Source organism: Herpailurus yagouaroundi, unplaced genomic scaffold, assembly GCF_014898765.1.
Source record: "Herpailurus yagouaroundi ecotype Mexico unplaced genomic scaffold, PumYag 141, whole genome shotgun sequence".
Taxonomy (NCBI): Eukaryota; Metazoa; Chordata; class Mammalia; order Carnivora; family Felidae; genus Herpailurus; species Herpailurus yagouaroundi.
The window spans coordinates 9,537,502-9,563,906 of NW_024412396.1; the positions used below are offsets into that span (position 1 = coordinate 9,537,502).

Below are 26,405 nucleotides of genomic sequence, written 5' to 3' on the forward strand. Positions count from 1 at the left end.
TGTTAGTCCTAAGACTAGAAGATACTGGAGATTTCAGGATTATCTGAATTCAGCCAGCACATTTAAACATGCTCAGTGCTATATTCTGCCAGCATAGTCTGCTGAAGCTGAGGTTTATGCCTACAGTTGTCATGTAAAACTGGACTGTTTTCCTCAAAATCCTTTCAGGGACTTCTGCCATTTCTCTCAGTCCCCATTGGGTGAAATGTGCTGATTGTGTATGGAGTGTTACCAGGTGTCAGGGCAAAGTGCTTTTGTTTTATTGCTATTCATTGTCTTTTCTTTTTTGAAGGAAGCAAAGCTTCTGGCCTCTGCTAAAGCTGTAGATGAAAATTATTTACATTAGGGACTATTTCATGGTCAACCACACATTTGTTTAGAATTATTCAAGATTAGTGCCACGTGAAACTGTTCCAACCAAAGATGCTCAATGATTGCAGATCACTTGTGTCCTAAGTCTACGGATATTACTGCTAAACCTCATTTGCCTGGAAGAAGACATCACACATTAGAACAGCAAAACTGTGGCCTGTATTCTGTTTTTACTAACAGTGTTCTAAGATATTAAGCTTACAGAATTAAAAGACCTTTTTTCACAATTACCTGCATGTAATATTTTTTAAATGCCATGTTTGTAGTTATATGAACCCTTTGATAATCTGTGCTAATTTGGTTAGTAATATTTAATTGATGTTTGGTATACCATGACTCCTCTTCTTTGTTTTTCAGTCACTTAAATATTTTACTTTTTTTCCTAACAGCATATAGGTGAAGAAAAATAGGGATATGGCTAATGAAAATAATAGAAAAAAATTAAATGTCCTTAAATGTAGAAGTATTATGATATGCATTTTAAAGAAATAGTATTTATAATATAGATACTAGAAGGATATATAGTTGGATTTATGCTAAGTGTTTTCTGCCTATGTTATATATAAAAAATATTCAAATCCAAATAGGTACATTTAAAATAAAAATAAATCCTCATGGTCTATATTTCAGAATTCATACAAAAAGGAATATTTTAATGTCATAATCATAGTTCATCTTGTTCATTACTGTTTCAGTCCATTCCCAGAAGTTGCAGAATCAGTTCAGCAAGAACTAGAATCTTACCGAGCACAGGAAGATGAGGTTAAACGACTTAAAAGCATTATGGTAAGATTCTGTTTGCTGTCTTAGAATTTTACAAAAGTAGAAGGACATCTGGAGGGAGGAATAGGTTAACTTTTTTGTTCCCTATGAAAATTTGAGGCATTCATTGTTTTAATAACAAAAAAAGTATTGTCAATTTACATAAATTATCTCTTAAAAAAGAAATGTAAATACTGAGAAGAGCAAAATTTTTTCAAAGAATAATCTGTATTTATAATCTGAAAAAAATATAATGCGGCTTCATGTTAGAGGTCTGTGTTCCAGCGCTGCACACTAACTGTACTGTGATACACTCAGCATGTGGCCATACTGTTTATTACTGTGTGACCAGTGCCAAGCTTCTGCGCCTGTTTCCTTATCTGAAAATACTCGGTGCTGCTCGGTGGTCATCCCACCATTTATATTAGACTGGTGGTACCTAGAACTCTAATGTAACTATTAGAGATGGGTGTTTGTTCCTTAGAGGAGAAGAATCGTCACTCTGGGTGACTCAGATCTTAGTGTTTATCCGTAATCTGAGGAATATATTGATTTTTATGTTTCTGGGATCTTTTTTTTTTTTCCTTCTCAGGGACTAGAGGGGGAAGATGAAGGAGCCATAAGTATGCTTTCTGACAATACTGCTAAGCTAACATCAGCTGTTAGGTAAGTAGGCAATATACGACCTTTGTCTGTTGATAAGATTTATCTTGAAGGCTAAAAGTTTGGCTAATATTTTTAATAATAGGAAACAGTAGGTAATGGCATAGACCTTTAAATTTAAAAAACTAAATTGTCTCTTTAAGCTGATTTATGTTCCTTTTATATAGCAGATCATTTGCTTCTTTCACTAATTAGAATTGTATAATGGGGATAATTTTACTAGGAAGATAGTATTGGTGATAAAATCATACAACTTACTATTTTATCATTGCTGCTGTTATTATGTTAACTAAAGGTTAAGCATGTTCTTTCTGGTACTTGAAACCATCAAGGAGAGAAGAAATGTGTTTTTAATGTATATGTAAAATCATATTTCCATTAATCTGATTTTACTCTAAACCTCCAGATTTTGGAATCAGAAAGTGAAATGGTGGAATAATGATGTTTGGGAGGGAGATTACTTTAAACTAAGAAGTATTTTACTTGTATTAAAGTAGTGAATATTGTTATGTGTTAAAGCCTAGAGATTAACTTTGGTTGATATCAGTTTAATTTGTCATTTTATCACTACTTGTTTCCTCAGAGGAAACACCCAGGTGTGTATTTTATTAAGATCTATGTCATTTTCTTAGAAAATTGAATGGTTAATTTTTAATTTTTTGGTACTTGTAGTTCTTTGCCAGAACTCCTTGAAAAAAAAAGACTTATTGATCTCCATACAAATGTTGCCACTGCTGTTTTAGAACATATAAAGGTAAATTTAACCTACTCCCCAATATTTATGTGTTCTATTTATGTAGAGTTGTATACTTTTTAAGATGGTTTCATATTCATTATCTCATTGAGGCCTCACTGTAATAATATGAGATAAAATTATCAAAGGCAACATTAGTGCCTTCATTTTTTGCAAATGAGGAAGCTTAAGAATCCAGAAAGATTAGTGATTTGCCAAGGTCACACGTTTAGTATATAAAAGTTACATCTGTGATATTTGTATTATGTTGTCTCAATATTGCTTCAGTACTACCTCTACACTTACTCTGTTAACAGTAGACCTGTGTCTGTCAGTAATAGAGATTTAGACACCCTTCTTACTATAGTACTATCTAAAATATCCATTAACTTTTAGTCTTAGATGAGTATTTTATTATTAAGGGTTCCTACTGTCTCCTGTTGTACTGTGATTTTGAGATAAATGATTTGTATCTTCTATATGTTGTTATCATAGTTCTTTTATCTCATTACTTTGTTCATGATTACCCCATATCAGTCCTTCAGTATTCTGCTGTCCCTTATTCTCTGGACATGTAGCTGAATTTCAGTGACAAATTGGCCATACACTAGGACATGGTTATTACTGACCCTTGCTTTCCGTCTGATATGATATATTTGAAAAAGCAGTGGAAAATAGCTAAATATGTTTATTGCTTTTCAAAGATATTGATAACACCTTGAATTTATGGGAAAGGGACTTAAACATTTTTCTTTATTAATGATTTAAAAAGTCATAGAGATAGGAAGGAACTAATATAGATAGATAATGGACATTGTGCATCATGGAATTTAAACCTACGTAATTTCTTTTGTTCCACATCTCAATATTGGTACTGGCGATTTTCATGTACCTACAGGGATAGAAACATAATTGTTCAGTTTATAGATGACTCTACTGATATTTTCCCTTCTATATTTAGCATCTCTGTAAAATGGGTAAAGACTGCACAGATCCGTTTGCCTGAGGTCATTGTCTCCTGTGGAGATAATATATATCATCAGGTGAAATACAACAGAGAGCTATATTGAGAATATCCTTCAGTAGGAGAGAAAAGGCTTTGCTTACAAGGTGAAGACTGAATCTAATGTAAAAAGTTTATTGCATCAAAACAAAATATAAGTTCTGGTTTATATCTGTTAACCTGTAATTTTGTACTAAGGATCTTATCCATTAAACTAATATTTTTTGAGTACTTGCTTTGTGCCAAGCAGTGTTGCTAGGTGCTAAGCGCAAGTAAGTGGACAAGTAAAAATAAATTCTAAGAAGTTACAACAGTTGTTAATAGTCCTGTGTGGTCTTTAAGATTTAAACTCTTCTGTGGATTTACTTTGACTTTAGTTTTTGTTTGTTTATTTTTTCATTAGTAAAGTTTATTGATTCTTACATTTTACTTTGTGACCTCAGTTCTCATAGCTGTAAAACCAATAAAATTACCAAACGGAGTTGTGTAACCCAAAGTAACTAATTATTATACTGTGGAAAGCGTAGTTTTATCCTATTCATAAAACTTGACAAACATTATCCTGCTACAAATTTATATGAATTACTCCAGGTCAGAGACTAGAACTTATGGTTTAAGAAAATTCTAGCTAGCGTAATTGATTTATTCAGTCATGTTTATGGAGTAACTGTGTGTTGTGCTAGGCCTTGGAAATTCTGTGGTAAATAAGACAAGTTATGTATTCTCATGGAGCTTCTATTATAGTAACAATAAACAAAGTACCCAAATTAGAAAACAAGATAACTTCAGTCATTTAGGTGATAAGAAAACAAAAATAGGGTGATATGAGGTGATAGAGAACATCAGAGAGGGCTACTGTAAGTGGTTAGGAGTAAGTGTTAGGGAAATGACCTTTGATGAGGTGATGTTTGAGTTGAGACCTGAACCACAAGGAGCTGGTTAGTGAAAATTCCAGGGCCAGGCATTCCAGACAGAAGGACTAAAAAAGTGCAAAGGCCTTAAGACAAGGAACAAAGTTAGTGTGTTTAAGGACACAAAGGAAGATTTCTATTATTTTTTTTAATCTTTATTTTTGAGAGAGAGAGAAACAGAGCACAAGCAGGGGAGGGGCAGAGAGAGAGAGAGAGAGAGAGAGAGACAGGTTCCAAAGCAGGCTCCAGGTTCTGAGCTATCAGCACAGAGCCCGACATGGGGGCTTGAACTCAGGAAAACGAGTTTATGACCTGAGCTGAAGTTGGACGCTTAACCGACTGAGCCACCCAGGCGCCCCAGGTCATAAAGGAAGATTAATGTGCTTATAGTAAGGAGTGAAAAAGTGATAGACTGTGGGATCAAGAGAAATTGGAATTTAAGTGTGATGGGAAGTCATTGGAGATTAATGACATGATGTGATTTGTGTTTTAAATAGAAAAATGAGTCTGAGTGATGGGTGAGTTCTGGAAATAAGTATGGAATTGGAAGACAGCTATTATAGCTGTCTAGGTGAAGAACTGTTTTTTTTAAGGCACAATTTACTATAAATTTATGATGTTTATTTATAATTTTATACTAATGGTTTTATATGAGTTTTTCAAAATCAATGTGTGCTAATAGAGGCCATCTGTCTCAGGTATTTTAACATGCCACTGTGCATAACCCACATAATTCTTCTTTAAGACCTGGTAATTTGGCTTTCTTTATAAAAGAAGTTGTTTTTTTCGGGGCTGCTGATTGGCAGAACATTTTATGCTAACTAATTTGTCATTCACTGTGTTGTTAAGTGATTTTATATAAAAGCTACACATTTTGGGATGATTGTTTTGCTGTAACTCAAGGAAGACACCCTTTTGACAGGATCTGATTTAAAGAAACAGTGCTATACAGGACATTTCATTTGCAGAAGGAAAATAATGTCCCCTATAGGACACGCTGTTCCTTCTTGGGTCATTCTAAGAAACCCAGTCACTCAGAACGTTTTTAAATATCATTGATAAAGGAGTATATTTATCTTAAATATTTATATGTAAATTATAGTTGTATTTAATAAGCTGCATACTCTAAGAAATATTTTGATGTAAAAAATTCTTTTAGTATAAAAAAATTAGAATGTTTTATGTGAAGAATCTTTGTAATATTGGCAGTCTCTTTTATTCTTCCTTGTCAAAATTAGGAAGGTATTCTTCCTTGTCAAATTAGCACATAATTTCTAGTCCCATTATTTTTCATTACTCCTAGTTATAAAATTTCTTCTTAAGGTTTTCCATAATTATTAAATTTCCAACTTTATAATATTTACTTTTAAATGGCATGTTTATTTGTACTTTTACTGAGCTACACCATCTACCTCTAGCTATAATGTTAATACAAACTTAATAAGTATTGTTCTCCATAATCTCTTGCTCTCATAACTAGAATTTATTGACGATTTGAGCTTCACTTACTTGCAAACTTTTACTCACCTAAGCAGTAGATATTTTTTATTACTATTGGCAAGAATATTATGACTTTTTATGCAGAGATCTCAGAACATTTCTTTTGCGATTTGTCTTCATTGCAGTTTTGCATATCTTTGGGGATGTTTAGATAATAGCTGCTTCTTACATTTCCTTAGATCATTTTCTGAAGCAGAATACTAGAAGAAAATAATTTGTTTAGAAGTTGTGGCAGTTATCTGGCAATCAGTGTTTTGGTGGAAAGCAGAAACAGCATACCAGTTTGCAACAACGTTGGCAATTATTATTACCTATGCTTATTGATAGTCTAAGGATTTTAGTGGGTTGGGTGGTTAGCTTTGGTCTAATAGATGAAAGAGTAAATTGTTGAATTCTCATTTGTTTTGAGTAATCCATACCTTTTAAATCTCTTTTTTTAGCATTTCTTTCATTTCTAATACAATTTCATTTCTAATACAAAACCACTTGCTGGTTGTTGGGGAATGGCTCCTGGGATTACTTAAATTATTTAAGTAATTTATAGACAAATTTTAGTTTATTTCAAATATTTTTGTCCCACGTGCATAGTCAAACTTAATTAAGTATTCTTTAGCAAGTACCTAATAAAAGGAAAAGACACCTATGTGTAAGTCATAGTAGATGAGAAATAGAAATGGCATTATGTGCTCTTTCCCCTAATGCCCCCACCTGAAGGAAGAGCTCTAACATCTGAACACTCCATCCCGATACAGTTGACAAAAAACAGCTGTTAAGAAGCTATTATGCATTGAGGCGTCATTGGTGCTGAATTCTCATTTTTGTTTTCCTGCTTCTTGTAGAGAAAGTTAAGACGTACTAAATTAGATCTGCAGACTTAATCTGGTCAAGCAAACATGTACTCCCTTAGGTTTATATTCTGAAAAGATTTAGCCCTTGCTAGCAATGCTAGCTTTTAACTACAGGGGGAAGGAGGCTCCTCCCTTTCTTGGGCTCAACTTCTTTATCTTTTCTAGGGGAAGATAAGCTTTAAAAATAAAGTAGGAGCTCCCTTAATTGATCTCTGCTAGTCAACACACCAAATTAACTGATGGCCTTTATTCCTATAAAACATAGTGCCTGCCGGCCACATTATGCCATGTTGACAACTGGCCACTAGTAAAAGGCGAAAGATTTATACGATTTGAAGAGAAACCAGAGTGTTGACAACTGGCTACTAGTATGCTTCACAAGTTGCATTTTTTGCTTACCTAAGAGTTACTTGTATTTGATTCCAATCTACGTATATGTCAGTTGTTTAAGAAGAGGATTGTTTCTTTAAAACTAAGTTGTACACCTTAGAAAGACTTACTGAAGTTAGTGATTTAACTGTTGTTTAAATTAGTAGTAAAAAGGGGTGCTTGGGTGGCTCAGTCACTTAAGCGTCTGACTTCAGTTCAGGTTATGACATCATGACTCATGAGTTCGAGCCCGGCATCAGACTGTCTGCTGTCAACACAGAGACCACTTCATTTCGTCTGTCCCCCTCTCTCTTGGCCCCTCTCCCACACTCTTGCTCACTCTGTCTCTCAAAAATAAAATAAACATTAAAATAAAATTAGTAGTAAAAAAAAAAAAACATTAAAAGATTAGAAAATTTTGAAAAATCCTAAACTCGCTTTGCAAGTATCTGTAAAGTTTTTGGTTCCACTTCAAAGAAACTGAAACTGGACATTATATGTGATCGTTATAGTTGTGCTTTATGCAAGGAAGAAAAAAATTCAGTGAAACCACTGTACTTAAAGAAACCACTGTACTAAAAGAAAACCACTGTACTAAGTATAGTCACAACAAGACTGACAGACAGTTGTGCGTTTTAGGTCTTAAGTTAAAAGGCGGTGTTTAAAATGTATATTTATACACAACATATATTTTGTTGTTGTTGTTATTCTTTACATTAATGGACTTTGATTAACTCATCACTACTCCCCTGATCACAGTAGGAAAGAAATTTTACTATACTAGAAATCACAACATTTCTTTAGCTCTATTTTAACTGATCGCTTTAGAGTGATGTCTTGCTCAGTATACATACCAAATGAATGTTCATGTGACCTTGGTGTCTTTTCCAGGCACAGGGGGCAATATATTCTGTAGGAGGAAGTCCCCAAATGACACTTCATTGTCTTCTACCTCTTCTTACCCAGATGAGATTAGTTACTTTCAGAACTTGACATTTTTTTCAATTACAACCAAAGGTAGCTCTCAAATGAGAGCTTCTCACTTCTCACTCACTGTAAATTTTGGGAGACTACTTCCACATCTCCAAAAAAACCGGTGAAAATAGCCTTGTCATTGAGACCCAATTATAAAGGTTAAGTGAGAAGAAATAAAGACTTCTCAGAAGTCTTTAATATGACTTCAATAATAAGAACATAAGAACATAAACAGCCTAATTTAAAAATGGTCAAAAGATTTAAACAGAGATTTGACCATAAGAGATACACAGATGACAAGTTCAACATAAATAATCACTAGAAAAATGGAAACAAAAACCACCATGAGACCTCACTACACATCTGTTTAAAACATCTAAAATTAAAAAAGATCATGCCAACCTTTAGCAAAAATACAGAGAAACTAGAACTTTCTATACACTTCTGGTAGAAATGCAAAATGGTATATCCACTTTGGGAGATAGTTTATTAGTTTCTTAAAATGTTAAACAGAAACCTGTCACATGGTCCAGCCATTCCACTCATAGGTATTTACCCAAAACAAATGAAAGCCTGTGTTTAATGTACACAGCAGCTTCATTGTAATAACCAAAAACCAGAAACACCCCAATGTCCACCAACAGCTGAATTGGATAAATAAATTATAGTATATCCGTACAGTGGAATACTATTCAGAAATAGAAAGGAAAGTACTATTGTCACATATAGCAATATGGATGAATCTCAAATACACTGAGTGAAGCCACATTAAAGAAGAGTACATAGGGGCGCCCGGGTGGCTCGGTTCCGACTTTGGCTCAGGTCATGATCTCACGGCTTGTGGGTTCAGGCCCGGTGTTGGGCTGTGTGCTGACAGCTCAGAGCCTGGAGCCTGCTTCGGATTCTGTGTCTTTCTCTCTCTCTGCCCCTCCTCCATTCACACCCTGCCCCCCCCCTCTCTCTCTCTCTCAAAAATAAATATAAAAAAAATTTTTTTTAAAGAAGAGTATATAATCTGTGATTGCATTTACATGAAATTTGTAAAAATGCAAGCTAATGTGTAGTGATAAAATGCATACCACTGCTTGCCTAGGCACCTGGAAAGGAGTGGGAGGGCCAGAAGGGAGGCATTACAATAGGGAAACTTCTGGGCAATGAATGGTAGGTTGATTATGTGGATAGTGTTCATGATTTCATGGGCATATGCGTATGTTAAAACTTAACAAATTTTGTATTATATGTCAGTTATATTACAATAGAAGTGAAAAATTCGAACAAAGCTTAGTGTTCATTTATTTCAAATCTTAAAAAAAAAAAAAACAAAAAACAACTTTTTTGGTGTGTGTAGTCCTGTTAGTTTAATTTTGCTTTTGTTTCCCTTACCTGAAGAGACATATAAAAATAAAAATCTTTTGCGCCACAAAGGAAACCATCAACAAAACAACAAGGCAACCTATTGAATGGGAGAAGATACTTGCAAATGACATATCTAGTAAAGGGTTAGTATCCAAAATGTATAAAGACCTTATACAACTCAACACCAAAAAACCCAAATAATCTGATTTAAAAATGGGCAGGAGACCTGAACAGACATTTTTCCTAAGAAGATACACAAATAGCCAATAGACTCATGAAAAGATACTCAGCATCACTCATTATCAGGGAAATGCATTGAGAGAGCACCTGTCAGAATGAGTAAAATCAAAACCACAAGAAACAGCTAGTGTTGGTGAAAATGTAGAGAACAGGGAACCCTTTTGTGCACTGTTGGTGGGAATACAAATTTGTGTAGCCACTAAGGAAAACAGTATGGAAGTTCCTCAAAAAATTAAAAATAGAATTACACTATGATCCAGTAATTCCACTGCTGGGTATTTACCCAAAGAAAACAAAAACACTAATTTGGAAAGATAATTTCATCCCACCATTTATTGCAGCATTATTTACAATTGTGAAGATATAGAAACAACCCAACTGTCCATCAGTAGATGAATAGGTAAGATACTAGGTACACACACACACACACACACACACACACACACACACACACACACACGCAATGGAATATTACTCTACCAAAAAAAAAAAAAAAAAAAAAAAAAGAATGAAATCTTGCCATTTGCAACAATACGGGTGAACCTAGAGGGTATAATGCTAGTTGAAACAAGTCCGTCAAAGAAAGACAAATACCATAATTTCCACTCATGTAGATTTTAAGAAACACAAAAAAGAGACAAAACAGACTGTTCAATACAGAGAATAAACTGGTCGTTGCCAGAGAAGAAGTTTGTGGGGGGATGGGTGAAATAAATAAAGGGTAGTAAATGTACACTTAACCATGATGAGTACTGAGTAATGTGTAGAATTGTTGAATCATCATATTGTATACCTGAAAATAATATAACACTGTATGTTAATTATACTTTGATAAAATAAAAAATAGCAAAACAAAAACTTGTGTAAATCATAGAGAAAGCCAATGATTAATTTTGGTAATGCGAATTTTTTGGCTTTAGATTTAAAGTGACCTAGAAAAGCAAGAAATAGGATATGCTACATAATATGTGGCTAGAAAGCCCAGTAGATCTTTACAGATTTTTTTCCCCTATGGAAGTATGCAGCAGAATAAATACAGAGAAAAGTGAATTGACATGAGGAGTAAAATGTTTAAAAGGACATGCATTCCTTATTTTTTCTCATAAATTTCTCATATTTATTTATGCCTCAACTTGTTCTACAGAATTTGAGGTAGCTTACAATAAAAGCACATAGAATAGTCAAAGAGAGAATAATTAATCAAAGTCAAAATCAAACATAGCCCTTAAAATTTTTTTCTGGCCCCTGTTTTCCATAGTCCTTCATGAGGCTTCTATGGAACATGAAATAAACTAGAAGGAACATTGGGACAGAGTTATACATAGATTCCACAAATTAATGGTGAGGTTTCTTCCTTGGTCACATTAAGTTAGAAATAAAATTTACCGTATCCTCTGGTCTTTTATGTCCATGAATGCTTAAATAGGAAATGGAAATTTAATGGTCAACTTTTAAGTTAGTTGTTTCTTAAAACAAATACACTTTTTAAAGCAATGGATTTGTTTAAAGGTCAGTTATGTTGAAGTACTGATAAGTACCTCAAGAATCAAATTCCATGCTCGAGTTACGTACTGACTGTGATACTAAATGTTAATACACACGCACAATTTTATTAGGTACTCTTTGTATTCACTACAAAAGTAAGTATATCTTTTTATTTTATTTTATTTTAAATTTATATCCAAATTAATTAGCATATAGTGCAACAATGATTTCAGGAGTAGATTCCTTAATGCCCCTTACCCATTTAGCCCATCCCCCCTCCCACAACCCCTCCAGTAACCCTCTGTTTGTTCTCCATATTTAAGAGTCTCTTATGTTTTGTCCCCCCTCCCTGTTTTTATATTATTTTTGTTTCCCTTCCCTTATGTTCATCTGTGTTGTCTCTTAAAGTCTTCATATGAGTGAAGTGATACGATACTTCTTTCTCTGACTAATTTCACTTAGCATAATACCCTCCAGTTCCATTCATGTAGTAGCAAATGGCAAGATTTCATTCTTTTTGATTACCGAGTAATACTCCATTGTATATATATATACCACGTCTTCTTTATCCATTCATCCATCAATGGTCATTTGGGCTCTTTCCATACTTTGGCTATTGTTGATAGTGCTGCTATAAACAATGGGGTGCATGTGTCCCTTCGAAACAGCACACCTGTATCCCTTGGATAAATACCTAGTAGTGCAATTGCTGGGTCGTAGGGTAGTTTTATTTTTAGTTTTTTGAGGAACTTCCATACTGTTTTCCAGAATGGCTGCACCAGTTTGCATTCCCACAAGCAGTGCAAAAGAGATCCTCTTTCTCCACATCCTCACCAACATCTGTTGTTGCCTGAGTTGATAATGTTAGCCATCCTGACAGGTGTGAGGTGGTATCTCATTTGTGGTTTTGATTTGTATTTCCCTGATGATGAGTGATGTTGAGCATCTTTTCATGTGTCGGCCAATCTGGATGTCTTCTTGCAGAAGTGTCCATTCATGTCTTTTGCCCATTTCTTCACTGGATTATTTGTTTTTTATGTGTTGAGTTTGATAAGTTCTTTATAGATTTTGGAAGTATATCTTTGTTTTAAGTGCATGTAAAATCCTTTATATTCTTTTGAGTCATTTTATTTAACACCTATGAAAAAGTAAAAGTGAAAGGTGTTATTATTCAAAGCTACACAGATTTTCCCAAATTTTGTAACACTGTTAAATGTGACCCTTATGTTCATTTGTTTACCACTGTATGCATGTGCTTTGGATTTTATTTTTTAACTAATAGACTGTTTTTTGGAGTAGTTTTACATCTGTAGAAAAAAATGAGTGAAAAGTACAGAGAATTTCCATATTCCTCTTTATCACCTACCCCCCCCCCCAGTTTTCCCTATTATTAACATTTTGCATTAGTGTGTGGTACATTTGTAACAATTCATAAGTGAATATTAATACGTTGTTATTAACTAAAGCCCATAGTTTTCATTAGGGTTCACTCTTACTGTTGTACATTCTCTGGGTTTTGACAGATGTATAATGACATGTATCCATATTACAGGATCATGCAGAAATAGTTTCACTGCCCTAAAAATCATCTGTGCTCTGCCTACTCATCCCTATTTCCCTTCCCCTGAGTTCCTGTCACCCATGTCTTTCTACTGTCTTCACAGTATTGTCTTTTTCAGAATGCCTCGTAGTTAGAATCATGAAGTATTTCAGTGTCTTAGTGATGTGAGTCTAAGACTTCTCCAAGTCTTTTCATCACTAACACTTGATTGTCTGGATGTACCAGTTTGTTTATCCAATCAGTCATTGAAGGACATCTTGATTGCTTTCAACTTGTGGCATTTGTAAATAAAGTTGCTGTAAATGTCCCTGTGAAGATTTTTGGGTGGATGTGTTTAACCCATGAGGTTGGTTGCTGGATCATATGGTAAGAGTATGTTTAGATTGGTAACAAAACTACCCACTGCCAAACTGCCTTCCAAAGTGGCTGTGCTCTCCACCAACAGTGAATGAGAGTTCATGTTGCTTCACATCCTTACAGCATTTGGTGTTGTCCATGTTGGATTTCAGCCATTCAAATATATGTGTAGTGGTGTCGCATTGCTTTAATTTGCAATTCCCTAATAACATACAATGTGGATCATCTTTTCATATGCTTACTTGCCATCTGGGTCTTCTTTGGTGTGGTGTCTGTTTGGGCTGTTTATTTTCTTATTGTTTAGTCTTAAGCATTCTTGGTATTATTTGAGGAAAAAGTCCTTTAAAAGATGTATCTTTTGCAAATATTTTCTCTGGTTGTGTGGCTTGTCTTCTCATTCTGTTGGCAGTGTCTTTCACAGAATAGAAGCTTTTAATTTTAATTAAGTACAGCTTACTGATTTTTTTCTTTCATGGATCATGCTTTTGTGTTGTACCTAAAGAGTCTTCACTATATCCAAGACCATCTAAATTTTCTTCTATGTTTCTCCTATCTTCTAGGAGTTTTATAGTTTTGCATTTTACATTTAAGTCTGTGATTCATTTTTATTTAATTTTTGTGAAAGGGTAAGGTCTGTGTCTAGATTGTTTTCTTTTACATTAGATGTCTGATTGTTCCATCACCATTTGTTGAAAAGACTATCCTTTGTCCATTCAGTTACTTTTGTTTTTCTGTCAAAGATGGGTTGACTATATTTGTGTAGGTCTACTTCTGTACTCTCTTTTCTGTTCCATTGATATATTTGTCCTGCTTTTCAGCTAGTAGCACATGGCTAAGTATTGTAGCTTTATTTTAAGTCATAAAATCAGGTATTGTCAGTCCTCCATCTTTTTTCTTCTCCTTCAGTATTGTGTTGGCTATTCTGGATCTTTCTTGTCTCCATATAAACCTTAAAATCACTTTGTTGATATCTACAAAATAACTTGCTGGTAGTTTAATGGAGATTGTGTTGAATCTATAGGTCACATTGAGAAGAGCATGGAATATCTCTCCATTTATTTAGTTGTTCCTTGATTTCTTTAATCAGATTAAAGATTCCTCATATAGATCTTGTATGTAGTTTGTTAGATTTATAGATATTTCATTTCCTTATTTTTAGTACTAATGAAAATAGTATTTTTGCTTTAATTTCAGATTTCAATTGTTCATTGCTAGTTTATCAGAAAGCATTTGGCTTGTGTGTATCAACCTTGTATCCTGCAACCTTTGTATAATCACTTACTAGTTTCTAGAGTTTTTGTTGTTTTTTCTTTGGGATTTTCTACATAGATAAGCATGTTATCTGTAAACAAAGATGGACTTATTTTTTTCCTTCCCAGTCTTTAAATTCCTTCTCTTTCCTTTTCTTTTTTAATTGTATTAGATAGACCTCCATTATGATGTTGAAAGAGTGCAAGAGGGGACATCCTTACCTTTTTCCTACTATAGCCATTGACTTTTGTGTATTAACCTTGTATCCTGCAACTGTGCTATAGTTGCTTATTAGTTCCAGAAATTTTTTGTTGTTTTTTGAAATTTTCTACATTGACAATTGTGTCATCTGCAAATGAAGAGTTTTTTTTTTTCTTTATTCCAGTCTGTGTACCTTTGATTTCCTTCTCTTATTTATTACATTAGCTAGGGTTTCCAGTACAGTGTTAAATAGAAAGTTGAGAGGGAGTATCCTTGCCTCGTTCCTGATTTTAGCTGGAAAGCATCTAGTTTCTCATTATTTGCATTGTTGTGTTTTTTTTGTTTTGTTTTGTGTGTTTTTTTTTTGTTTTTTTTGTTTTTTTTGTTTTTTTTTTGAGAGAGAGAGAGGTAGACAGAGTGTGAGCTGGGGAGGGGCAGAGAGAGAGGGAGCATGAATCCGGACCAGGCTCCGGGCTCTGAGCTGTCAGCACAGAGCCTGACCCAGGGCTCAAACCCACAAACCGCAAAATCATGACCTGAGCCAAAGTTGGACACTCAACAAACTGAGCCACCCAGGCACCCCAGTTGCATTCTGTTTTCTGAAAGAGATTGTAGAAAATTGTTTTAATTTCTGACTTAAATAGTTGATGGAATTCATTAATGAACCTACCTAGATCTTATGCTTTCTGTTTGGGAAGATTATTCATTATTGATAAAATTCTGTAATCAATTCTATTGATCTTTTTGAAGAGCCAGCTTTTGGTTCCAGTGATTGTCTCTGTTGATTTCTTGTTTATAATTTCATTGATTTCTGCTCTAGTTTTTATTATTTCTTTTCTTCTGTTTGCTTAAATTTGTTTTTTCTTTTTCTGGGTATATATTTTAAGAGTTCAACACACTGTTGGTATAAATTAAAACTAAATGCTTCTGAGAGTCATAGTAAAATAAGACTTAATATAGTTTACAAGTGCCCTGTAAATATTTTTTCTAGAAATATTAATTTTTAGATTTCATTATGTTGCTAATATTTTTGTTTTTAATACTTTTCATATAAACATGTAAACATCACTTCATGTACATTTAAAATTTTTTATTACATAGATCACTTTAGTTAGAATTTATTTTTAGGAGTCAGTATACAATATAATTTGTAGATTAAAGTTGCATGTGTATTCTAAAACAGATTTAAAGTAGCTTTCACAAATAGCACATAGAACAAAAATAATGAAATAAAAACTCGGTAGTTATAATGATAATTCTCAAATTTGGCTTTGAATTTTCAGGCAACCAAGATAAAAAAAAAAGAGAGAGAGATGTAATTAAGTTAAAACAACAACAACAACAAAAACCTTCTTGCCAGAAAGGAGAATTTGTTTTTTATTCTTTTTTCCTTTTAATTTTATATATTTACTTTAAGTACACTTGATTCCCAGTGTGGGGCTTAAACTCACCCAGAAATCAAGAGACACATGCTCTACTGACTGAGCCAGCCAGGCACCCTTTTTTATTCTAAGCGAAGTGTTGCTTAGCATCATATTACAAAATACATTGTTCATATTGGGCATTATCTGGAATAAATTGAGTGATACAATGATATTTTTACACTCACATTTTCTATAGCAACTTTAATGGAAGTCAAAGGTGTAATACTAATATATAATTCAGTGAGGGTGTTTTGTGAGTTTCCAATGTAGTAATGTCTAAGTTTATAGTGTCTAGAGTGGAAAGATTGCATATTCTTTAAATACTATCTTACTACTTTATTTAGTTGGTCTTTTGGTAGGAATTAGCAGAGAGGTTGAAGTTACGTATTCTGATTTGGGCCTAAAATGCTAGAAATTCATTGTGCTTGGTTGAGAGAAAAATGCATCTATTTAGAAATAAGGTAATTAAGTATTAAAATTGATAGGCTGTTGTAAAAAATTGAAGATCCTAACCAGATTCCTCACCCTGACAGTGCAGTGTCCATCACTGCATAGAAATGAGGTAGAGGTATAAGGATGAATTTGATTCAAGATTTCTAATTCACTCTGTCATATGAACAAGTACTCTAGAGTAAATATATTCATCTACCTTTGTTGTAGAACACCTTCAAATACAATTTAATGTATCATCTGGTTTTTGCACCACATAATTTCTTAACGATGGCAGACCCATTCAAACCCACCAGTATAAAATGCAACAGAATACACACCTAGATAATGGAAAATACGTTAACTTGCTATTTTGTTGTATTATAAAAAGCACTTGAGATTTGGAGAATTCCAGTTATCTTGCAGGGAGGGCACAAGGCACACAATAATAAGTAAATAGTAACAAGGAGTTCATATTCTAGTAACCTACACCAACTGCAGACTATTATAATACAGTGTTCAAGTGCTGCCACCTGGAGGATGGGATATGTAAATACAGCACTAAAAAATGATACGGATTAAACATGGGGAAAAAATAACAGGAAAGGAAAGGCTAGGGTGTAGATGGTCTTCAACTTAGGTATAGGTTATATCCTAAAAATATGGTTCTAAGTTTATTTTAGCTTAGGCTATGCTTTACTATAAGTAAAATGTGATGCACAGACCCCTGTCCTACAAACCATATTTAATTCATTATGTAAAATGTTGCTAATACTGTCTTTCAACAGAGAAGAGTTTATCATCCCATCTCTCTCCTGTGAGAAGTAGGAGAGGAATATTGAGATTCTTAATAGTAAAGGAAGTATAACTCTAATCCCTTTTTGCCTTTACTTTCACTGCTGACTTGTACTAGGTTATAGAATTAGGGCTTGGAAAAGAGGGAAGGTCAAGAAATACCACTCTATGTCATCAACCAGTCGTAGACTGAGGTGAGAAATGAGAATTGTAACTAGCAGTGAGTAGGGAGTACCAGAATAGTGGTGTTTGTAGCTGGAATGTAAAGAATGGTTAAGAGAAGGAAAAATCCCCTGCAGTTGTAGGAAAGAAAAAGAAATTCATTTCATGCCCTGTATAGGTCATCTGACAAATGTGCTTCGGTAATAGATTTTCAAAAGAGAAAGTAAAAATACCACTTGTTCATCTCAGATGACTCTTAAGAGTTCTCCATTATTGTGAGTGAAGGGACAAGCTAGTTTTTTAAAGGGTTCCCTTTTGTCCTTTTCAAACCTGGTGGGCTTTTGCAGTCAAAAAAGTTGTGTGTGGGGGTTATGTTAATTTAATATAAATGTTGAGGTAGTGTACTGAAACATGAAAAACATCAGCCTGATTTTTCAATGGTAACTCTGAAATTGGGAGAAAAACACTAGAATTTTTTAAAAATCACATTCCTCCCTTAGCCCTTTTAAAGAGATTTTTAAGAAATTCATGGCTTTTCAGAGTGTATATTCACTGGATATAAGTTGTATTCCATGCATAGTCCTCTGGGTCTCTTATAATAATCCTTTTACTGTTTATTCTTGATATTTATTGAAGTTACCAAAAATCTGTTTATTATCTTGACCTTGTTATTTTGTTTTATATTTTTAATTTGTTTATTTTTTATGTGATTATTGTTATCCAAATTGTATTCTCCTTTGAACTCCTATTGTATAAGAACAATTAATCTTTGGGATTACAGAAGTTGTTTCTCTTAGTATTTCCTTTACTTCAAGAAATTGAGAAAGAACTTCTATATATTATCTATCCGGCCAAAATAACCTTTTGCCACATATAAATTACGTGTATTACCAAAAAAAAAACCCCAAATATGTACTAATTGACAAATATACTTTCTTTCATAAAGCATAAACAAAAGAAGCAATAAATTGTACTTGAGGAAAATATAATTTTCCCTACTCTTTATCTGTGGTGTACATTGGAGTCTGACCTGGATTTGAATCTCAACTCTCTACTACTTCTACTCTGGTAACCTTGAATAAATATATGTTTCTGTGTGTCTGTTTCTTCATCTTTAAAATGGGACTAATAATTCTTAGTTCATAGTGTTACTTGGAGAATTAAATGAGATTAAGTTAGTAGTTTTCAAACACTGTTCTCTGGTACCCTAGATCACTATAGAGACATTTAATGGGTCACTTGTATCTATTTTATGTTTAGGGTTCTGCAGAAGATTTGATTTGAGAAAGAGGGTCCTGAGGTTCTCTGTTTAAAAACATTTGAAAGCCATAGCTGTAAGTAAAGTGCCTTGCACAAATAGATCCTGAACATATACTAGTTCTCATATTCAGGCTAGAAAATCTCCACTCCACTCTTTTCTCTCCTTCATGGGAATCAGTATATTAAAATGCTAAGTTAATTTTCCTTAATGCTTTATCGAGGTATAGTTCACATAGCATACAGTTAGTTAACCTATCTAAAGTGTACAGTTCAATGGTTTTTATAGTGTTGTCACAGAGTTGTGCATTCACAACCAAAATGTACTTTTATAACATTTTCATCACCTCCAAAAGAAACTCCCTACCCACTAGCAATTAAACTAACTTACTTTTAGATTCTATTTGCATTGCTTGTTAGAAATTTAAGTGTAAGTTAATACATGAAGACTTAGCAAAATAAATCTAATGTCTGTAACTACAAAAATCAGTGAACCATGTTTCTTTTCTTCATTCGTTTGCAGGTACAGACATTATACTCCATTATGGCATTGAACGTACTTAATTTTATATATTAAATCACTAAAGACTTGGTTCTTTACATTTTTCACTCCTAGAAGTTCATCCGTCTACTTTTGTGTCTTCTAAAGATGACTACTTGATCTGTGTATGTCCTGCTTTTAGTTGAGGAATTCAACAAAGACCTTGTCAAGTACTTGTTATGAGCCAGGTGCTATGTTAAATTACCAGGGCTAAACGATTAATTAAACACAGTCTAGAGAATTTACCGTTTTAGAAGGGTAGCATGTAAACAAAGGAGAGTAATATAGTATGAAGATTGTTACTATGGAGAGGTATGTAAAATGCTGATGGTACACATTTAAGGGGGTAATAAATTCCTCCAAGCAAAAAGGAGATTGATGGGCAACAAGGGGGAACAAATAAGAGATTGAAGAGAGTTGCAAAGAAGCTGGTCTCTGAAGAATGAGTAGAATTCACTGCACAGGTAATAGAAGAGGAATGTATTCTTAAAAACTAAGAGAATAACCCAAGCCTATGCCTAGAGGACTACAGGTGTACACAATGTTTAATCAGAAGTCATTGAGGTGTTTGATGTGACTAAGTGAAAAGTGGTGGGTGAAACAGAAAAGGTTGGCTAGAGCAGATCATGAGGGCCTGAAAGTCAGCTTAACACCTTATTTTATATCCTTCCCCCCCACCCCCTTTCCAGTCTTCACTCTAGAGATAATTAGCCTTTACCAGTCTCATATTCAGTTCACATTAACATAGTTCCTACTACCATCATTTTAGTTCCCCCTGGAGTTATCTTGGACTTTTTTCACTACTTTGATTCCCATATCCATTCACATGTTAATTATTAAATGTGTCTCTTCCTTTCCGTTCCCACAGCCACTACCATGGTGTCTTTCCTAGGATCTCTTTTCCATTTCTTTTGTCCTTTTTCAAAATTAAAATTTTCCATTCCTAAGACTTCACCTCTTGGGGCGCCTGGGTGGCGCAGTCGGTTAAGCGTCCGACTTCAGCCAGGTCACGATCTCGCGGTCCATGAGTTTGAGCCCCGCGTCAGGCTCTGGGCTGATGGCTCAGAGCCTGGAGCCTGTTTCCGATTCTGTGTCTCCCTCTCTCTCTGCCCCTCCCCCGGTCATGCTCTGTCTCTCTCTGTCCCAAAAATAAATAAACGTTAAAAAAAAAAAAATTAAAAAAAAAAAGACTTCACTTCTTAATCTGTAGTATTCAAAGTAGCATTATACAGTAGTGAAAATAGTTCCTATATCAGGGAATCTGAAGAATATGAAGGACCCAAGGGTTTATAAAAAGGAAGACCCTTATAGGGTTTATTATACTCTTCCAAGAGTTGACTGGCAAGAGAATTCTCTGTGTACTGATGTAGAATATATTGTTGAGTTAAAGCAAGGAACAGAAGAGTATAGTATATTCCTTTTGTGTCAGAAAGCCTACAGGTATTAGGATATAGACCCTGTTTGCTTACATTTTGCATAAAGGAATTGGACAACTGTAGAAGAAATAGTTGAAGTAAGTATCCATAGGAGTAGGGGTAGAAGAGAACAAGGGTGAGGACTGGTCTCAAAATACCTTTTTATGTTGTATTGATTTTTAAACTGAGTATTTCAGCTATTTAAAACTGGCCTTGTGTGCCACTGTGGGAGAGTGGGATTGAGGGACTCTGATTTTCTGTTGCTTTATATATGAAACTCCTTAGAATGAAACTATCATTCAGACTTCTCCACTCTGACTATGCATAGTGCAATTCCTTTCACTGAAATGAACTCTATTCCTGTCCCCAGTCACTTTGAAATCTCAAGTCAAAATTCATCACTTTCTTCTCTACAATGGGTTAACTGTTTATTTCGTTCTATCATCTTAGCTCAGTATATTTATGTTCTGTGTTTATATTTTGGTTCTTCATTGGTATCTCTGAGTATTCTAATTTATTTCATGAATGGTTTCTACTCTCATTTAAATTGTTAACACTTTCGATAGAAATCATGTTCTTTTCTCTTTTGTATTATTGAAGCATAATTTAGTAGATACTTGATAATGATGATTTGTATTTACTTTGGAGAATCCTAATATTTTAACTTCATTTGGATAGTTTTAATAAACAAATTTTAAATTGGAAAAGGGATCATATAGGAGAGCTAAGTTTGACTACTTTTCCATTACCTAAAACTTCAAAGTATTAAGTAGGAAAATTAATGAGGAAGTTAGCTTTGTTTAAAAACCACTAAAAATAATTAGGGTAATTTTCTGTCCAGTTTAAGTTGAAAATGTGTGGATTTGTGCACTAAAAAAGTAAATATAACATGACCACCTGACATTAATTTGCATGGAATACAATTATTTATTTATATGCTAATTACTAATAAATACAGTAATTGAGATTGGTGTGATTTTTATCTTTGCTAATATATGACATGCAGAATTAATTCTGAGTTTATAAGTCAGATATGGTAAAATAGTCAGTCTGTAATTTTTTAAACTAAGTGTATGATCAAAAGTAAGAAACTTGAAAGTAAATTCTATTAGTAAATGAACACTTATTTTTAAAAATTGATCATAGAAAATAGAAACTTGTAAGCTGAGAGGCCCTTAGTATGTCTTTATTACTTCATATAGTCTAATCTAATATTTATTTTGAAACAGGCAAGAAAACTAGATGTATATTTTGAATATGAAGAAAAAATAATGAGCAAAACTACTCTGGATAAATCTCTTCTAGATATAATATCAGACCCTGATGGTATGTACCATAAATTTGAGGTTAATGTTAAGTTTCAGAGCTGTTGAATCCAGCATGTTCAGTATAAGTAAAATCTGAATAGAATTATTATTTTTCCAATCCATGCCAATAATGAGATAATTAAATGAGCTAGTTTCTGTTGAGAAGTTCGTAGCATAGCAATTCCTGAAGTGGAAAAATGATTTGCATTTTATTTCACTGAACTTCTCTTTGATGGTATTGAAGAACTTGTTGCATTCATTTATTTAAATTGATATATCTGGGGAAAAAAAATAAAGTGATATAGCTGAAGTTCAAATTCTGCTGGTTTTAGGAAGACTTGGAAGTATAACATTCAAAGCAGGTGTCTCTAAATGATACACTTCTCATTACTTTAGTTTAACCCTAAAGCATTTCCCAAAAGGATATATCTAAAACTGAATTCTGTTTTAAATATTTAGGGACTTTACTTTTAAAGAAACTCCTTAATCAGTCCCTTTCATACTTACGTTTAACTAAATATTTGTATGTTAGATTTTCTTAAAACAAGATATGACTCTTTGTACTTAGAAAATGTTATAATTTTTACTTTCAGTTATAATGATCATGGGGATCCACATAGGTTTTAGCCTCCAAAACTATCCAAACTTTAGAGACTTGTTGATCATTTCAGAATAGTTTTCAATTCAAATCTCAGTAAACTGCTTTTCCAAAATGAATAAAAATTATATAAGCTATTCAGCTTATATTTTGCATACAAGTCACTTAGCTGAATGATGATGGTTTCTGAGTTAGACTTTGGTATGACTTTTAGACTTTATTCCAAACTGAAAAGTAATAAATTCCAAATTGTTTGTAATTAAAGATTCTTTTCGCAGAAACTTCTCTAAGAAGCTTTAGGTTATTGCTCACACTTTTAAGAAGCTGGATTTGTAGTGAGAACATACTATTTTGGAGTTATTTGCACTTTACAATGAAAAAATGCAAAATATATAAGCCCATCATTTCAGAGCTATTCCTTATTATTTATAATAAGTTTTGACTAAAGTTGAAGCAAATGAATGTGTTAATAAAAAACTATCAGAACCTTTCTCTATTCTTTCCCCTTACTTTCTCAGTTTAGTTTTAAAGACATTAACTACAAGAGAACAAGGTAGGCATTCATGCAAAGTGGAAGTCTGGTGCCATTTTAGCCCAAAACAAGATGTTGCAACCTGAGCAGGATGAGAAAGGCATCCACATGTGGGAGAGAGGGAAGCATCACAATCCCAGTGGATTGAGCAGAGAAGCCACATGTGAAAGCATGGGCTGTAAGAGCTGTAACAGATTGAGGAGGGTGACTGTACACAGTAGCAACCCAGCGTCAGTCCAAGTGTGGTGAGAAGTGTGGCCAGGCATGTGAGCAAGTCTATTGTAGAGAATCAGAGCCCACATGGAGTGAGAAGACATCCATACAGGCAAGGGGATGGCTTCAGAGAGAGGATATTTGTTATATACAGTGGACTGGTTAAAGAAGTGTATATGTCAGGTGCTACAAATGGTGCCAGGTTTCCTCTTGTCAGAGAAGAAAGAGAAAACAAGTAGAGAAAGGGAGAAAACTATACAAGTAGAGAAGGGGAGAAAACTATAATGAGCTCTATAATGTTGGATTGGAATTGGAAGTATTATAGTCTTGGTGTTTTCACTATATATTTGTCAGACAGAAATAAATATAGATAACATGTGCATGCACATATATACACACACACACACACACACACACACACACACACACACACATATGTATATATATATGTGTTCAGTCAACTGAGCAGGGCTGGGGGCAACAATGCCCTAGTGTAAAGACTGTAGCTTATAAATACATTTTCTACTAGGACTCGTTGGAGAAGTAGTTGATGCTGAGGATATTAAAAACAGTAACAGGCATCTACAGGCCCCTAAAACTCAGAGAGAGGGGAGCCTTTCTCTCCTGCTTTAGGAATGGTGGTCCCAAGAGCATACAGCAAGGCTGGTTGCTTTTTTTCTTTGTCCTTTAGCTGCTTAGTCATAGTTGCAGGAAATGCACAATAGAACAGGGTAACTAAAGCCAAAGCTTTCTGACCGAAGCACCAGAAAGGGAAAGCCAAGGGAATTGGAAAGTACCAGGGAGATTGCAGAGAGGAAGGAGCTCAGGAAAGCAAGCTCATAAAGTTGTTTATGAATTCCTGGGCTCACTCCTGAGCTGCACATACGTGAATCTGATCCTAAATAGCATTCCTAAGACTAACGGTTGAAGGGCTATATGATTTCCCAGTTCCCACAGTGGCCACTAGATGGTTGGACAGATCCCAGTAGCACTGCAGAAGGTTTTGAAAATAGAAATCGATGATGGAACCACAACCCACAGATAGCTGGTGGGAACTTTGGCCTGAACCCAGCCAGGCTAATTTCCTGCTAAAACAAAAATAGCAGCTTTCTCCTGGGATTTAAACAAGACCCTGAATTTCATAACATAATATTCAGTGTCCAAGATACAATATTTATTTGTAAACATCAGAACTTTGGAGAACCCATCATTGATCTTTATTACCATTCTTTTGCCATATTTAGGGAGTAAGGATAATTTGAGAATGGTTATCTGGATTCTAAACCATATAAAAAACCGATGGTTCATTAGTCACGTTTTGAAAAAATTTTCCTAGTTTTTATTTTATAAGAAAGTATAACACTGCCAAGTTCTTGAGTATTAGGACTTTGAAGTGAGAGTACATATTGTTATTGGTTGGTGGTAGAACTGAGTTACCGGTGACCAGTGCCTCATCACTTTGTACCGAAGTACACCCAGTAACAGGGTGGAGAATAAATGAATTTCTCTGTAGTTTGGGGCTCGGGTAGTAAGAGTAGCAGATCAAACTCAATGTGAGCAAGAAATTTCTTTGATATCTTACGTTTGTCTTAGAATTTCTAGCAAATATATTTTGCATAATACAACAGTGTTTATTTTAATATATAAATGTATTCTTTTCTCAAATCTTATATAGTGATAGAATACCCTCTAGAAAGAGGAGACCTGTATATTTTGTGACCCCACTTTTGAGAAGTATTTCATACTTAGGTTTCATAACCTAACACCTAGAAGGACCATACAGCTGTTTTCCCAGGACAGTCTGATTTTTATATTTATTGTCTTTACATAATTAAATATGTACTGACATCCTTTTTCCATCTCAGAAGTATACTGTTTTAGATGTGTGTGATTATCCTACCTATTCCATTCTTTCTGAGTTTCAATCTAAAAGGTTCATCTCTTGGGGCACCTGGGTGGCTCAGTCAGTTAAGCATCCAACTTCAGCTCAGGTCATGATCTCTCGGTTCACAAGTTCTAGCCCCACGTCAGGCTCTGTGCTGACAGCTCAGAGCCTGGATCCTGCCTCAGATTCTGTGTCTCGCTCTCTCTCTGACGCTCCCCATTCATGCTTGCTCTCACTCTCTCTCTCTCTCTCTCTCTCTCTGAAAAAAAAATAAACATTAAAAAAATTTTTTAAAAAAGGTACATCTCTTATAGACAATTAGGAAGAGACAATGAAGATACTCCCATATCCCATTCCTTTACTCCCACAACATTTAATCATTTTCCATATCTGTGTGTTACATAGTCATAGTTAGAGTGCCTATAACCTTAAATCACTTGAAAGAACCATATTTTATCTTGTCATATTTATATATGCCTTAAATTTTTATATACTTGTGTTGACTATAACACTTAACCAGAATTCTGAAAGTTTTTTTCCTCCCTATGTAGCAGGAACTCCAGAAGATAAAATGAGGCTGTTTCTTATTTATTATATAAGTGCACAGCAAGCACCCTCTGAGGTATGTCCTCTTTGTTTAGTTATTGGATAGAAGGGGAGATATTTGTTTGTTTCAAAAATAGAAGACAGATCACTGTGACCAAATAACTACCTCATTCCTTTCTTTAAAAAAAAAAAAAAAAAAATTTGTTAAGGCTGGTTCTATTTACTGCTGAGTTTTATAGCAGTATTTATTGTCACCAGAAGAACTATCCACTCATGAAATGTCTGATCACTTTTAAGTTGTTGGAATATGAATTGAATTCAAGTGCCCAAATTCTTATTTCTGGGAAAATAGCTATTATAAATGAAGTTAACCAAGTTTGCTATGCTTTTTGTAAGTTTGGCCTTATTTCTCATTATGTAATGATCTTAAAAGCTCCATTTCATTAAGCTGTAGCCACTAATGCTTTCCACTGAATTTATCTTTAACCTAAAGTAAAAATGTAATATTTTAAGGTTATTTAAAAACTAATGTCAATTATAGAACATAAGGAGTCAATTGGAAGAAAATACCCAAACTTCCAAATTGCTATGTAAATATCGCAATTTAATTAGATTACACTTCAGATTTATGTATGTCATATGATTCATATAAAAAAATGAAATTGATGGGGCGCCTGGGTGGCGCAGTCGGTTAAGCGTCCGACTTCAGCCAGG

At 34.1% G+C, this 26,405-nt stretch overlaps 1 protein-coding gene across 2 annotated transcripts in view; it reads left to right on the top strand.

Moving 5' to 3' along the window:
• Positions 1-26,405, top strand: part of SCFD1 (sec1 family domain containing 1) — a 124,051-nt gene that overhangs the window by 53,216 nt on the left and 44,430 nt on the right. For both annotated transcript variants that reach the window (XM_040476855.1, XM_040476854.1), the window contains exons 12-16: positions 1,068-1,158; positions 1,727-1,800; positions 2,470-2,551; positions 21,840-21,936; positions 25,697-25,767. In XM_040476855.1, coding sequence (XP_040332789.1) covers positions 1,068-1,158; positions 1,727-1,800; positions 2,470-2,551; positions 21,840-21,936; positions 25,697-25,767 — 415 coding nt within the window. The remainder of the gene's footprint in view (positions 1-1,067; positions 1,159-1,726; positions 1,801-2,469; positions 2,552-21,839; positions 21,937-25,696; positions 25,768-26,405) is intronic.